Source organism: Anomaloglossus baeobatrachus, chromosome 6 (genome assembly GCF_048569485.1).
Source record: "Anomaloglossus baeobatrachus isolate aAnoBae1 chromosome 6, aAnoBae1.hap1, whole genome shotgun sequence".
NCBI classification, from domain to species: Eukaryota; Metazoa; Chordata; class Amphibia; order Anura; family Aromobatidae; genus Anomaloglossus; species Anomaloglossus baeobatrachus.
Genome location: NC_134358.1, coordinates 527,406,606 through 527,419,986, shown reverse-complemented (window position 1 = coordinate 527,419,986; position 13,381 = coordinate 527,406,606). Strand labels below are relative to the sequence as shown.

The following is a 13,381-nucleotide window of genomic DNA, read 5'->3' as shown; positions in this document are numbered from 1 at the left end:
ACTAAAAATCACAATTTGGATTTTTAGCTAGAAAACTGTAACAAAGCAGTGACATGACAAGAATCTTTTTAACTAATTATATGCTTTAATAGTTGCAAGTCAAATTTATGTATGAGATAGCCAAGATGATCTAATATATAAACCAGAGTGTATGTATCTGTGTGTGTGTGTATGTCCGCTAAAGGAATCCGCACTGTCGCATTTACAATCACGATATTTTGCACAGCCGCCTCACTTGACATAGGGAACGTCGTAGACTATGTTTTGAGGGGAAAATTTAACTCCGCGCTTCAGTTATTTGCCAAAAATCCTGCTTATATTAAAGTCAATGGAGCTGGGAGCTTCAGTTCATCAATAGGTGCTGTGATTGCTATAGGAAACAGAGGATATTCTTAGTATAAGAAGCTTATGTGTAAGGTAATATGATGTTGGAGGAGAGATGGATAGAGAGAAAGACAAAGAGACAGACAGACAGAAAGACAGACAGAGAGATGGAGAGACAGACTGAGAGACAGAGAGAGAAAGACATACGGAGACAGACAGTGGGAGACAGACAAAAAGACAGACAGACATGGAGAGACAGAGACAGACATAGAGAGACAGACAAAGAGAGACAGACAGAGAGACAAACAGAGAAAGACAAAGAGATAGACAGGCATACACAGACAGGCAGAGACAGACATAGGCAGAGACAGACAGACAGAGAAAGACAGACAGATAGACAAAGAAAGAGACAGACAAGCGGAGACAGAGAAACAGAGACAGAAAGACAGAGATATAGAGACAAAGACAGGCAGACAGACATAGAGACACACAGAGAGACAGAAAGGGAGACAGACAGACGGAGGCAGAGAGAATGAGAGAGTGTGAGAGAGGGAGAGTAGGAGAGAAACAGAAAGACAGTTCCTATCCCGGTCAATGTCCGGTAGTAGCGAGTTGTCTATAAAATGAAGGTAGCCTTATGCTCAAAGCTGTAGTGGATGCTGAGATATGGAGCCTGAAAGTCAAAAGTTCAAAACATTGTTACCCTTTTGCTCGTCAGTGTAAATTACTAAAAGATAAATTACAAGACTGGAACTGGTAGACAATACCCCCGGAAAGATTCCAAAGTGACATTAAAAGTATTCTGTGTCGGGTTAAACAAATTAACTGCGTTTTAGAAATGGAGCCTGTGATGTTCTTTATACCAACAAGAAGACAGATTCCCGGTATTATGTGCTACATCACCTTTAGACCTTGTCTGTTATTTTATTGAGAAGGTAGAGCAAACAAAGACCTTCACTTACTATGTGGACCAATTCATTTCAGTGGGATCTAAAATAGCTCCAGGCAGAAGGCCGATTCATACTTTTTTATTTTCTGTTCAAAAAAATGCAGACTTATTCCATAAGCCATTGATTTTTAAAAGGGGTTTACCACTATGTTTTAAGAAAAACTCATTTGGTCGATGGAAGTGTAATAAAAAAGAAAAAAATGGAATGTGGCGGCTTCGGCCAGCCAGCGGCGGATCCTGATTGGCTGTAACCATCATGTGACGCTCTCTGCTGGATGATGATGTCAGCAGTCTGGCGGGGGACACAGCTGCATGAATGCAGGTCCGGCGTTTCTGAGAAATTGTAACGCCTGCCTGGATCCACAGACTCAGACAGGCTGTAATGGACAGGCTAGAGGGTAGCCACTCACCAAGCAGGACCCCCAGAACCTTGAAACCCTTTAACTCCTATACAGGGATTTGGAATTTCACAGGGCCCTGGAGATCACTACCTGTGGAAGGATGCAGTCCGAGAGAGTAGTCGTCAGTTAGGGTCAAACCAGGAATTGCAGAACAGGGACAGAATCGGCAGGCAAGGACGTAATCAGAAAACAAAGCAGAGGTCAAATCCGGATCGGGCAGCAAGGTACATAAATAGCAGGCAGGAGGGTAGTCAGGAAACAAGCAGAAGTCAGAACACCAGAATCACAAAACAGAACAGGGCAGACAGGAGCCAGAATATCAGAACTATCTCTGGCAGTGGTCAGCAGACAGGAAAGGAATTAAGAAGTATGTGGTGTCTTCCCATTGGCTGTAGCTGAATGATGGTAACTTCAGCTGGAAGACACACGCCACCTATAGTCAGCCAGTGGTACTGCAGATCCCAAGAAAACTCAGCCCAGTGGATGATTGGAGCCTGCACCCACCGGCGCCGCTGGCATTGACTCCTCTCCCATCACCAGCACTATCCACGGCAGGAACACGGCGTAGCCTGGCGATCGGAGTAGAAGTCGCTGGAGCAGACTCCGGTGGGGACGTAACAGAAATGAGTGCAATTTTAATTTTTTGTTTTTGCTTTTTTTTCTTTAATTAACCCTCCCTTGGCCAAAAGAGCTTTACATAATTTGTAAAAGCAAATCATTTTAAATGCTAGACAACTACTTTGATTTTTTTTTCCCCCAAAAAAAAGTAATCATAAGGAAAAGTGATGTGAAAAATAACTTTGGTCCACATGGATCTTTTTTCCTATTTTCATTTTCACCCTTAGAAATGAACAATAAAAAATAATAATAATAATAATCTTTATTTCTATAGCGCCAACATATTCCGCAGCGCTTTACAATTCAGGAGGAACATATACATATCATATACATAAACATATACAGACAAGTAACAATTATAGAGGATACAATATTTAAAAGGAAAAATGGCAACCCTGCTCGTGAGAGCTTACAATCTACAATGAGATGGGGGGAGGGGCAAGGTACAAGTGTTTATTTAAAATGACAATCCAGCCAGCTCATGGGGGATAGATGATGGCTTCCTGGACCAGTTGGCCAGAGCCTTGAGATGCATTTGGGTGCCATGGAGTTTGACGTGGGGTTTGACGTGGGGTTATGTTCTGAGAAGTTGTAGAGGGATTAGGTGAAATTAGTTTGGCTAGGGAGTGTGATAGGCCACCCTAAAAAGATGCGTTTTTAGGGAGCGTCTGAAGCTGAGTAAGTTGTGATTTGTCCTAACTTCTTGGGGTAGAGCGTTCCAGAGGGTTGGTGCAGCTCGGAAGAAGTCTTGGATTCGGGAGTGGGAGGTTCGAATTAGTGTGGATGTTAGTCGAAAGTCGCTTGCAGAGCATAGAGAATGGGTGGGGTGATAGACAGAAAGGAGGGTGGAGATGTAGGAGGGTGCTGCACTGTGGAGAGCTTTGTGGGTGAGAACAAGCAGTTTGAATTGGATCCTGTGATATATGGGCATCCAGTGCAATGACTGGCACAGAGCAGAGGCATCCGAGTAGCGGTTGGCCAGATAGGTGACCCTGGCTGCTGCATTAAGGATGGACTGTAGAGGGGAGAGTCTAGTTAGGGGGAGACCAATTAATAGAGAGTTACAGTAGTCAAGGCGAGAGTGGATAAGGGCCACGGTGAGGGTTTTTGTCGTTTCCATTGTGAGAAAGGGGCGGATTCTAGCGATGTTCTTGAGGTGCAAGCGGCAGGTGCGGGCAAGAGATTGTATGTGGGAGGTGAAGGAGAGATCAGTGTCAAGTATAACCCCCAGGCAGCGGGCTTGCGGCCTAGGACTTATCGTTGTGCCACACACAGAGAGGGAGATGTCAGGGTTAGGAAGGTTGGGAGATGGAGGGAAAAGCAGAAGTTCAGTTTTGGAAAGGTTAAGTTTCAGATAGAGAGCAGACATGACATTGCAAACTGCAGTCAGGCAGTCACTTGTGTTCTGTAGTACAGCGGGGGTGAGCTCAGGGGAGGAGGTGTATAGTTGTGTGTCATCAGCATAGAGATGGTACTGGAAGCCAAATCTGCTGATGGTCTGTCCAATTGGGGCAGTGTAGAGGGAGAACAGAAGAGGGCCAAGGACTGAACCTTGAGGGACCCCAACAGTGAGAGGGAGAGGAGAAGATGTGGAGCCAGCAAATGATACACTGAACGAACGGCCAGAAAGATAGGAAGAGAACCAGGAAAGCACAGTGTCCTTTAGGCCGATAGAATGGAGCAAAGAGAGAAGGAGATGGTGGTCAACAGTGTCGAAGGCTGCAGAAAGGTCAAGAAGAATAAGCAGAGAGTGGTCACAAATTTTACATTTAAAAGGGGTTGGTCGGGACTTTTACATTGATGGCTTATCCTTAGGTTATCAATATCCAATTGGTGTGGGTGTCACATCGGCCCCCCAACCACCCTGCCAATCAGCTATTCTGCTGTAAGTGCTCGGTGGTAGAGCTGCACAGCACAACTTTATCAACTGCACAACTGCCCCCTACCGATTCAAATAGAAAGCAAACGTGCAGTACCCAGCCGTGGCCACTATACAGTTGGTGGATCTGTGCACCTCTGCATATGAGCACTTTGAGCCACTTTGAGCCACCAGTACTAGAAAATACTGATCGATGGCGCTGCCGGGTGTTGCATCCCCACAAACGGATATTGATGACCTATCTTAAGAAGTGTAAAAGACCTGAACAAACCCTTCAATACAAACCTGGTTGGTGTAACTACCCCTTCTTTTTGTCCTTTAAATTCCTTAAAGGGAATGTGTCACTTTTTTTTATTTTTGTATTAATTATAGTGATTATGAAATCAAGTATTTTTAATACAAAATTAAATTTACTGTTTATTTAGTTTTTATTTAATTCTAGTTTTACTGAAACACTTGGGGCTGCCATCTTGGATTTGCTGTGTGTAACGACAGTTACGCACCTCAAATACGGCAGCCCCCTGTGCATAACAGACAGTTGTCGGGCTGCAACCCTATTCTCTAACACTGACACTGGTTCTGCTGTGAGCTGGACACGCCCCCTGGGCTGTCCAAATCACAGCAGAGGGAGGAGATCAGCGCCATCCTTGTAGAGCTCACGGCATATGCTGTGTGCTGCACTTTTCCCGTGTCACCTGTTGAGAATGTGAGTACTGGTGCAAGGTCACTGCCGCTACCCTCTCCCCCACTGCTCTCCCTGCACCTGCCCCTCTGCTGCCACTCCCCCTACCCCCGCTATTTATTGCATGACACCTTCCCTTTAAAAGGGTTGTCCTTGGCATCTCCACAAATCCCAAGAACGGGAAATCTCTTATTTTATGAGTGATGGCTCACCATGCACACTGCCGTTATATTCGTTACCTATTGGTCTGACTGAGGTAGATGAGCTCCACTGATAGCGGTGCAGATGTTCAACCTACCCTCCATTCCAACAAGGAATTTCAGTCTCAATGTAATGATTTGTGGAGGTCTCAATGGGCCACTAGTTATCAGCAACTTATCACTTATTTTGTGGATCTGGCGTTTTGTGCATCAACACTAGATCTACATGTAGTCAGATACCAATGATTAGTTACCGTAAATTCTACCATGAAAGGTTCAGGTCTTCTTTTGTTTAAACTCAAAAGTATTATAAGTGGAGCTGCTGGCCAGTCACTGCTGTAAGTGGAGCTGCAGCCCGGTCACAGTCATACTTGTAAGTGGAGTTGCGGCCCGGTCACAGTCATACTTGTAAGTGGAGCTGCAGCCCGGTCACAGTTGTAAGTAGAGCTGCAGTCCAGTCACAGTTGTAAGTGGAGCTGCAGCCCAGACACAGTCATACTTGTAAGTGGAGCTGCAGCCCAGACACAGTCATACTTGTAAGTGGAGCTGCAGCCCAGTCACAGTCATACTTGTAAGTGGAGCTGCAGCCCAGTCACAGTCATACTTGTAAGTGGAGCTGCAGCCCGATCACAGTCCCAGTTGTAAGTGGAGCTGCAGCCCAGTCACAGTTTCTTCAAGGCTAGTATTCCACATTACACATTAAACTTTTTGATGTTTTATAGCAGATCACTGACTTTGGCTAAAAAGGAGAGGCAGTAAAAACAGCCTTGGCTATACAAACATTTTCCTGTTCACACAGGGTCCAAATGATATTCTCAGCTAATAGTATCAATTTTAGCAAATTAAAAGCTGTTGCTGCACTCCTACCACCTACGGTCAATATTGTGGTATATAAGAAATGAATAAGAGAAAAACATAAAATATAAATTATTGGGACCTAACGTATTGTCATGTTGTATTTTCTTCTTATAGGGCACCCAAATAAATGAGACTTCAAAGCCTGAATTTATTAAACCACGGACGCCAACCATAGCGAAAAAACCTCCAACTGTACCTACGAGGTCATCATCCAGTGCAGTACCAACTCCACCATTACCAATTAAAGCCAAACCAGGCAGAAATATGCCGTCACCTCCACCGCAGATTTTACCTTCAGAGGATTCGTATCTGGATGACGATTTCCTTCCCCCTCCTCCTCCTGACTTCTTTGATTTACCACCTGACTTTTTACCTCCACCTCCTCCATCCTCTGATTCTGTGTCTAGTTACACTCCACCTCCTCCACCACCGCAATTAGCGGCACCAACCACAGGTGCTCCAGCTGCGCCTCCTCCTCCCCCACCTCCACCTGCCGCTTGTGGTCCACCACAGCTTCCAGTGAAAAAGCAGCCGCCTAATCCTCCAAGAAGAAATGACATTCCACCGGTAAGGCCGAAAGAATCTAGCGCAAATGGAAACGCCGGCGGTCAACCAGATTTTATGTCTGACTTGATGAAAGCTTTACAGAAGAAGAGAGAAAACACAAACTAAATGGACACTGTCCACCCCTTCTTTTGGAACAAAAAAAAGACTCCATTAGAGTATTTAGGATTTTATAAAAAAAATTGATTCAAGAATAAAATTCCTGTTATGTTGGCCCGAATGTATGATATAGGCAAGCGAGGACCTCAAAATGTCATGATCACAGACTACACGGTGGTACGTGCCAATTTATGGAATCGAAGGTCTGACCTGGGACACATTTTTCCCACTTTCTTTGTCGCTCCATTGGGAGACCCAGACACTTGGGGTGTATAGCTATGCCTCCGGAGGCCACACAAAGTATTACACTAAAAGTGTAAAGCCCCTCCCCTTCTGCCTATACACCCCCCGTGCATCACGGGCTCCTCAGTTTTTATGCTTTGTGCGAAGGAGGCTGACATCCACGCATAGCTCCACAGCTTAGTCAGCAGCAGCTGCTGACTAGGTCGGATGGAAGAAAAGAGGGCCCATAACAGGGCCCCCAGCATGCTCCCTTCTCACCCCACTTTGTCGGCGGTGTTGTTAAGGTTGAGGTACCCATTGCGGGTACACAGGCAGGAGCCACATGCTGTTTTCCTTCCCCATCCCTTAATGGGCTCTGGGTGAAGTGGGATCCTAATCGGTCTCCAGGCACTGGGACCGTGCTCCCTCCGCAGCCCCTGGGAATCTGCTGGATAGGAGCTGGGTATCGTCAGGGACAAGGCCCTGCTACAGTGAAGTACTCTGTGTCCCCGTGGGGACCGCGCATGGAGCGCTTGTGCCATACACATTGCAGCACTGCTGGGTGTGTTAGTGCGCCGGGGACTACCGCGCTGGCCGCGCTTATATGCCGGCCGCGCTTATAACTTTAGTCCCCGGCTTCTGCGGCCTAGTATCGCATATTCCCGCCCACAGGCCTGCCAGTCAGGGGAAGGGCGGGACGCTGCACAGATCGTCAGCGCTGAGGGCCGGAGCATACATTAGTATCCTCCTCCCCCCTCACTCAGTACACTGGGGCACTAGATTCCCGCACTTTCTTGGGCACGCCCACGGTCCCCTCCTCCCCACAGAACGCCGGCAGCCATTCCTGTCAGCGATTCAGACGCTGGAGAGGAGAGACAACACAGGGAGACCCAGGCAGGGAATCTGGTGATCACACAACCGCTCTGAGCGGTCGGTAAGCAGCACCTGTGGTGCTGGCCCCACTGAGTACCGAAGTGTATATATATATATATAGGCTTATAGGCTATACATTTGCACTGTACGGTCGCTCTCTTGATTTTTGGCTATATACCCTCCTGGATTGTTCTCAGAGGAGACAACAGCATGTCGTCTGCAAAAAGCAAGGGTGCCAAAGCACAGGCGTACTTTGCAACCTGTACCTCATGTGCAGCCATACTACCGGCAGGTTCCACTGACCCTCATTGTGTGCAATGCTCGGCCCCTGTGGCACTTACTCAGCCGGAGCCTCTGCTACTGGTGGCCCAGGTAGAACCACCTGCTACCACTGCTATCCAGGTGACAGGGACGGAGTTTGCAGCTTTTGCTGACAAACTGTCTGAGAGTATGGATAAATGGTCTGCTAAAATACTAGAAGCCTTACAGTCCAGACCGGTGATTCAGGCCCCGGGCTCTGTTCAATCTTTGACCCCTGGTCCCCCTCAATTGGAACAGCAAAGTGCCCCTAGGGTGACCCATAGGTCCCAGGATGAGGTCTCTGACACGGACCGCAGTCCCAGGCCGCCCAAGCGGGGTCGCTGGGAAATTCCCTCCACCTCATCACACTGTTCAGGGTCTCAGCAGGAGGACTCTCTGGAGGATGAAGCGGAGGTAACAGATCAGGATTCTGATCCTGAAGCCGCTCTCAACCTTGATACACCTGAGGGTGACGCCGTAGTGAATGACCTTATAGCGACCATCAATCAGGTGTTGGATATTTCTCCCCCTGCTCCTACAATCGAGGAGTCAGCTTCTCAGGAGAAATTCCGTTTCAGGTTTCCCAAGCGTACATTGAGTACGTTTCTGGATCACTCTGACTTCAGAGAGGCAGTCCAGAAAAACCGAGACTGTCCAGACAAGCGTTTTTCCAAGCGCCTTAAGGATACACGTTATCCCTTCCCCCCTGATGTTGTCAAGGGCTGGACTCAGTGTCCTAAGGTGGATCCTCCAATCTCCAGACTGGCGGCTAGATCCATAGTTGCAGTGGAAGATGGGGCTTCGCTCAAAGATGCCACTGACAGACAGATGGAACTATGGTTGAAATCCATCTATGAAGCTATCGGCGCGTCGTTTGCTCCAGCATTCGCAGCCGTATGGGCACTCCAAGCTATCTCAGCTTGTCAGGCGCAGATTAACACAGTCACACGTTCATCTGCCCCGCAAGTGGTGTCCTTAACCTCTCAGGCGTCGGCGTTTGCGTCCTACGCCATTAATGCTATCCTGGACTCTGCGAGCCGTACGGCGGTAGCATCCGCCAATTCGGTGGTAGTCCGCAGGGCCATGTGGCTACGTGAATGGAAGGCAGACTCTGCTTCCAAAAAGTTCTTAACCGGTTTGCCATTGTCGGGCGACCGCTTGTTTGGCGAGCGATTGGATGAAATCATTAAACAATCCAAGGGAAAGGACTCATCCTTACCCCAGTCCAAACCAAACAGACCTCAACCACGGAAAGTACAATCGAGGTTTCGGTCCTTTCGGACCGCGGGCAGGTCTCAATTCTCCTCGTCCAAAAGGCCTCAGAAAGATCAGAGGAACTCCGATTCATGGCGGTCTAAGTCACGTCCTAAAAAGACCGCCGGAGGAACCGCTCCCAAAGCGGCCTCCTCATGACGTTCGGCCTCCTCAATCCGCATCCTCGGTCGGTGGCAGGCTCTCCCGCTTTTGCGACACCTGGCTGCCACAAGTAAAAGACCGATGGGTGAGAGACATTCTATCTCACGGTTACAGGATAGAGTTCAGCTCTCGTCCTCCAACTCGTTTCTTCAGAACATCTCCGCCCCCCGAAAGAGCCGATGCCCTTCTGCAGGCGGTGTGCACTCTGAAGGCGGAAGGAGTGGTGATCCCTGTTCCTCTTCAGCAACGGGGTCACGGTTTTTACTCCAACTTGTTCGTGGTGCCGAAAAAGGACGGATCCTTCCGTCCTGTTCTGGACCTAAAACTGCTCAACAAGCATGTGAAAACCAGGCGGTTCCGGATGGAATCGCTCCGCTCCGTCATCGCCTCAATGTCCCAAGGAGATTTCCTGGCATCAATCGACATCAAAGATGCTTATCTCCACGTACCGATTGCACCAGAGCATCAGCGCTTCCTGCGTTTCGCCATAGGGGATGAACACCTTCAGTTCGTGGCACTGCCTTTTGGCCTGGTGACAGCCCCACGGGTCTTCACCAAGGTTATGGCAACAGTGGTGGCAATCCTACACTCTCAGGGACACTCGGTGATCCCTTACTTAGACGATCTGCTTGTCAAGGCACCCTCTCAAGGGGCATGCCAACACAGCCTGAACATTGCTCTGGAGACTCTCCAGAGTTTCGGGTGGATCATCAATTTTCCAAAGTCAAATCTGACACCGGCCCAATCACTGACATATCTTGGCATGGAGTTTCATACTCTCTCAGCGATAGTGAAGCTTCCGCTGAACAAACAGCGTTCACTACAGACAGGGGTGCAATCTCTCCTTCAAGGCCAGTCACACCCCCTGAGGCGCCTCATGCACTTCCTAGGGAAGATGGTAGCAGCAATGGAGGCAGTTCCTTTTGCGCAGTTTCACCTGCGCCCACTTCAATGGGACATTCTCCGCAAATGGGACAGGAAGTCGACGTCCCTCGACAGGAACGTCTCCCTTTCGCGGGCAGCCAAGGCTTCCCTTCAGTGGTGGCTTCTCCCCACTTCTCTGTCGAAGGGGATATCCTTCCTGCCCCCATCCTGGGCGGTGGTCACGACGGACGCGAGCCTGTCAGGGTGGGGAGCGGTCTTTCTCCACCACAGGGCTCAGGGTACTTGGACTCAGACAGAGTATTCCCTTCAGATCAATGTTCTGGAGATAAGGGCAGTGTATCTTGCCCTAAAGGCGTTCCAGCCGTGGCTGGAAGGCAAACAGATCCGAATTCAGTCGGACAACTCCACAGCGGTGGCATACATCAACCACCAAGGCGGGACACGCAGTCGGCAAGCCTTCCAGGAAGTCCGGCGGATTCTGCTGTGGGTGGAAGCCACAGCCTCCACCATATCCGCAGTTCACATTCCGGGCGTAGAAAACTGGGAAGCAGACTTTCTCAGTCGCCAGGGCATGGACGCAGGGGAATGGTCCCTTCACCCGGACGTGTTTCAGGAGATCTGTTGCCGCTGGGGCATGCCGGACGTCGACCTAATGGCGTCCCGGCACAACAACAAGGTCCCAGCATTCATGGCACGGTCTCAAGATCACAGAGCTCTGGCGGCAGACGCCTTAGTTCAGGATTGGTCACAGTTTCAACTCCCTTATGTGTTTCCTCCTCTGGCACTGTTGCCCAGAGTGTTACGCAAGATCAGGGCCGACTGCCGCCGCGCCATCCTCGTCGCTCCAGACTGGCCGAGGAGGTCGTGGTACCCGGATCTGTGGCATCTCACGGTCGGCCAACCGTGGGCACTACCAGACCGACCAGACTTGCTGTCTCAAGGGCCGTTTTTCCATCTGAATTCTGCGGCCCTCAACCTGACTGTGTGGCCATTGAGTCCTGGATCCTAGCGTCTTCGGGGTTATCTCAAGAGGTCATTGCCACTATGAGACAGGCCAGGAAACCAACGTCCGCCAAGATCTACCACAGGACGTGGAGGATATTCTTATCCTGGTGCTCTGATCAGGGTTTTACTCCCTGGCCATTTGCCTTGCCCACTTTTCTTTCCTTCCTTCAATCCGGATTGGAAAAGGGTTTGTCGCTCGGCTCCCTTAAGGGACAGGTCTCAGCGCTCTCTGTGTTTTTTCAGAAGCGCCTAGCCAGACTTCCACAGGTACGCACGTTCCTGCAGGGGGTTTGTCACATCGTCCCTCCTTACAAGCGTCCGTTAGAACCCTGGGATCTGAACAGGGTACTGATGGCTCTTCAGAAACCACCGTTCGAGCCAATGAGGGATATTTCTCTCTCACGCCTTTCGCAGAAAGTGGTCTTCCTAGTAGCAGTCACTTCACTTCGGAGAGTGTCTGAGCTAGCAGCGTTGTCGTGCAAAGCCCCTTTCCTGGTGTTTCACCAGGACAAGGTGGTTCTGCGTCCGGTTCCGGAATTTCTCCCTAAGGTGGTATCCCCCTTTCATCTCAATCAGGATATCTCCTTACCCTCTTTTTGTCCTCATCCAGTTCACCAATGTGAAAAGGATTTGCACTTGTTAGATCTGCTGAGAGCACTCAGATTCTACATTTCTCGTACGGCGCCCCTGCGCCGCTCGGATGCACTCTTTGTCCTTGTCGCTGGCCAGCGTAAAGGGTCACAAGCTTCCAAATCAACCCTGGCTCGGTGGATCAAGGAACCAATTCTCGAAGCTTATCGTTCCTCGGGGCTTCCGGTTCCCTCAGGGCTGAAGGCCCATTCTACCAGGGCCGTGGGGGCGTCCTGGGCCTTGCGGCACCAGGCTACGGCTCAGCAGGTGTGTCAGGCGGCTACCTGGTCGAGCCTGCACACTTTCACGAAACACTATCAGGTGCATACCTATGCTTCGGCAGATGCCAGCCTAGGTAGGCGAGTCCTTCAGGCGGCGGTTGCCCACCTGTAGGACGGAGCCGTTTACGGCTCTATTATGAGGTATTATTTACCCACCCAGGGACTGCTTTTGGACGTCCCAAGTGTCTGGGTCTCCCAATGGAGCGACAGAGAAGAAGGGAATTTTGTTTACTTACCGTAAATTCCTTTTCTTCTAGCTCCAATTGGGAGACCCAGCACCCGCCCCTGTTCCCTTCGGGCTGTTGTTCTTTGTGTACACATGTTGTTCATGTTGAATGGTTTCAGTTCTCCGATATTCCTTCAGATTGAATTTACTTTAAACCAATTTATAATTTTTTCCTCCTTCTTGCTTTTGCACCAAAACTGAGGAGCCCGTGATGCACGGGGGGTGTATAGGCAGAAGGGGAGGGGCTTTACACTTTTAGTGTAATACTTTGTGTGGCCTCCGGAGGCATAGCTATACACCCCAAGTGTCTGGGTCTCCCAATTGGAGCTAGAAGAAAAGGAATTTACGGTAAGTAAACAAAATTCCCTTCTTTGTCCTCAATAGTTATAGTAGGTTGTGTTGTATTAGGACATCAAAGCACTTGATAACGCAACCTTAGTAAGACGATGGGGTAACAGACTTGCCCCCCTGTTCCGTTGCCACACCCAAAACGTTGCTCCTATTCTGGCGGACACAGCCCTTCCATGTATTACATGGTCAACTCTTCATTGGCTAGTCCTGCATGTAGAAAATGGATGAATAAAACATTTACTAAAAGTATTAACCAATAATTGGAGGTTCCAAAAGGGAAACTCATAATGATCAAAGTGGTCAATTGACTGACGACCCCTTTAATATTGAAGAGGCTTCAAAGAAAATGCAGAGCTACCAAGATGAATTCTTACCCATCGCACTGAGTAAAAGCTTGACGTATTTCAGAACTTTAGTACCATATATGCCGGCGTATAAGACGACTGGGCGTATAAGACGACCCCCAACTTCTGCCCTAAAAATATAGAATTTGGGATATACTGACTGTATAAGACTACCCCGCTCCCAAATGAAAAAAAGTCTGCTTTGATTGCAACATGTTAATTTTAATTCCGCGAGAGCCGTACAATATGTTTTTAAAGGGCCATTGACAGATCA

At 48.9% G+C, this 13,381-nt stretch overlaps 1 protein-coding gene across 1 annotated transcript in view; it reads left to right on the top strand.

The window, feature by feature from the left end:
* APBB1IP (amyloid beta precursor protein binding family B member 1 interacting protein) overlaps positions 1-6,846 on the top strand; it is a 209,269-nt gene extending 202,423 nt beyond the window's left edge. Inside the window, exon 14 of the mRNA XM_075315539.1 lies at positions 6,026-6,846. Coding sequence (XP_075171654.1) covers positions 6,026-6,583 — 558 coding nt within the window. The 3' untranslated portion in view covers positions 6,584-6,846. The remainder of the gene's footprint in view (positions 1-6,025) is intronic.
* Positions 6,847-13,381: the final 6,535 nt, after the last annotated feature.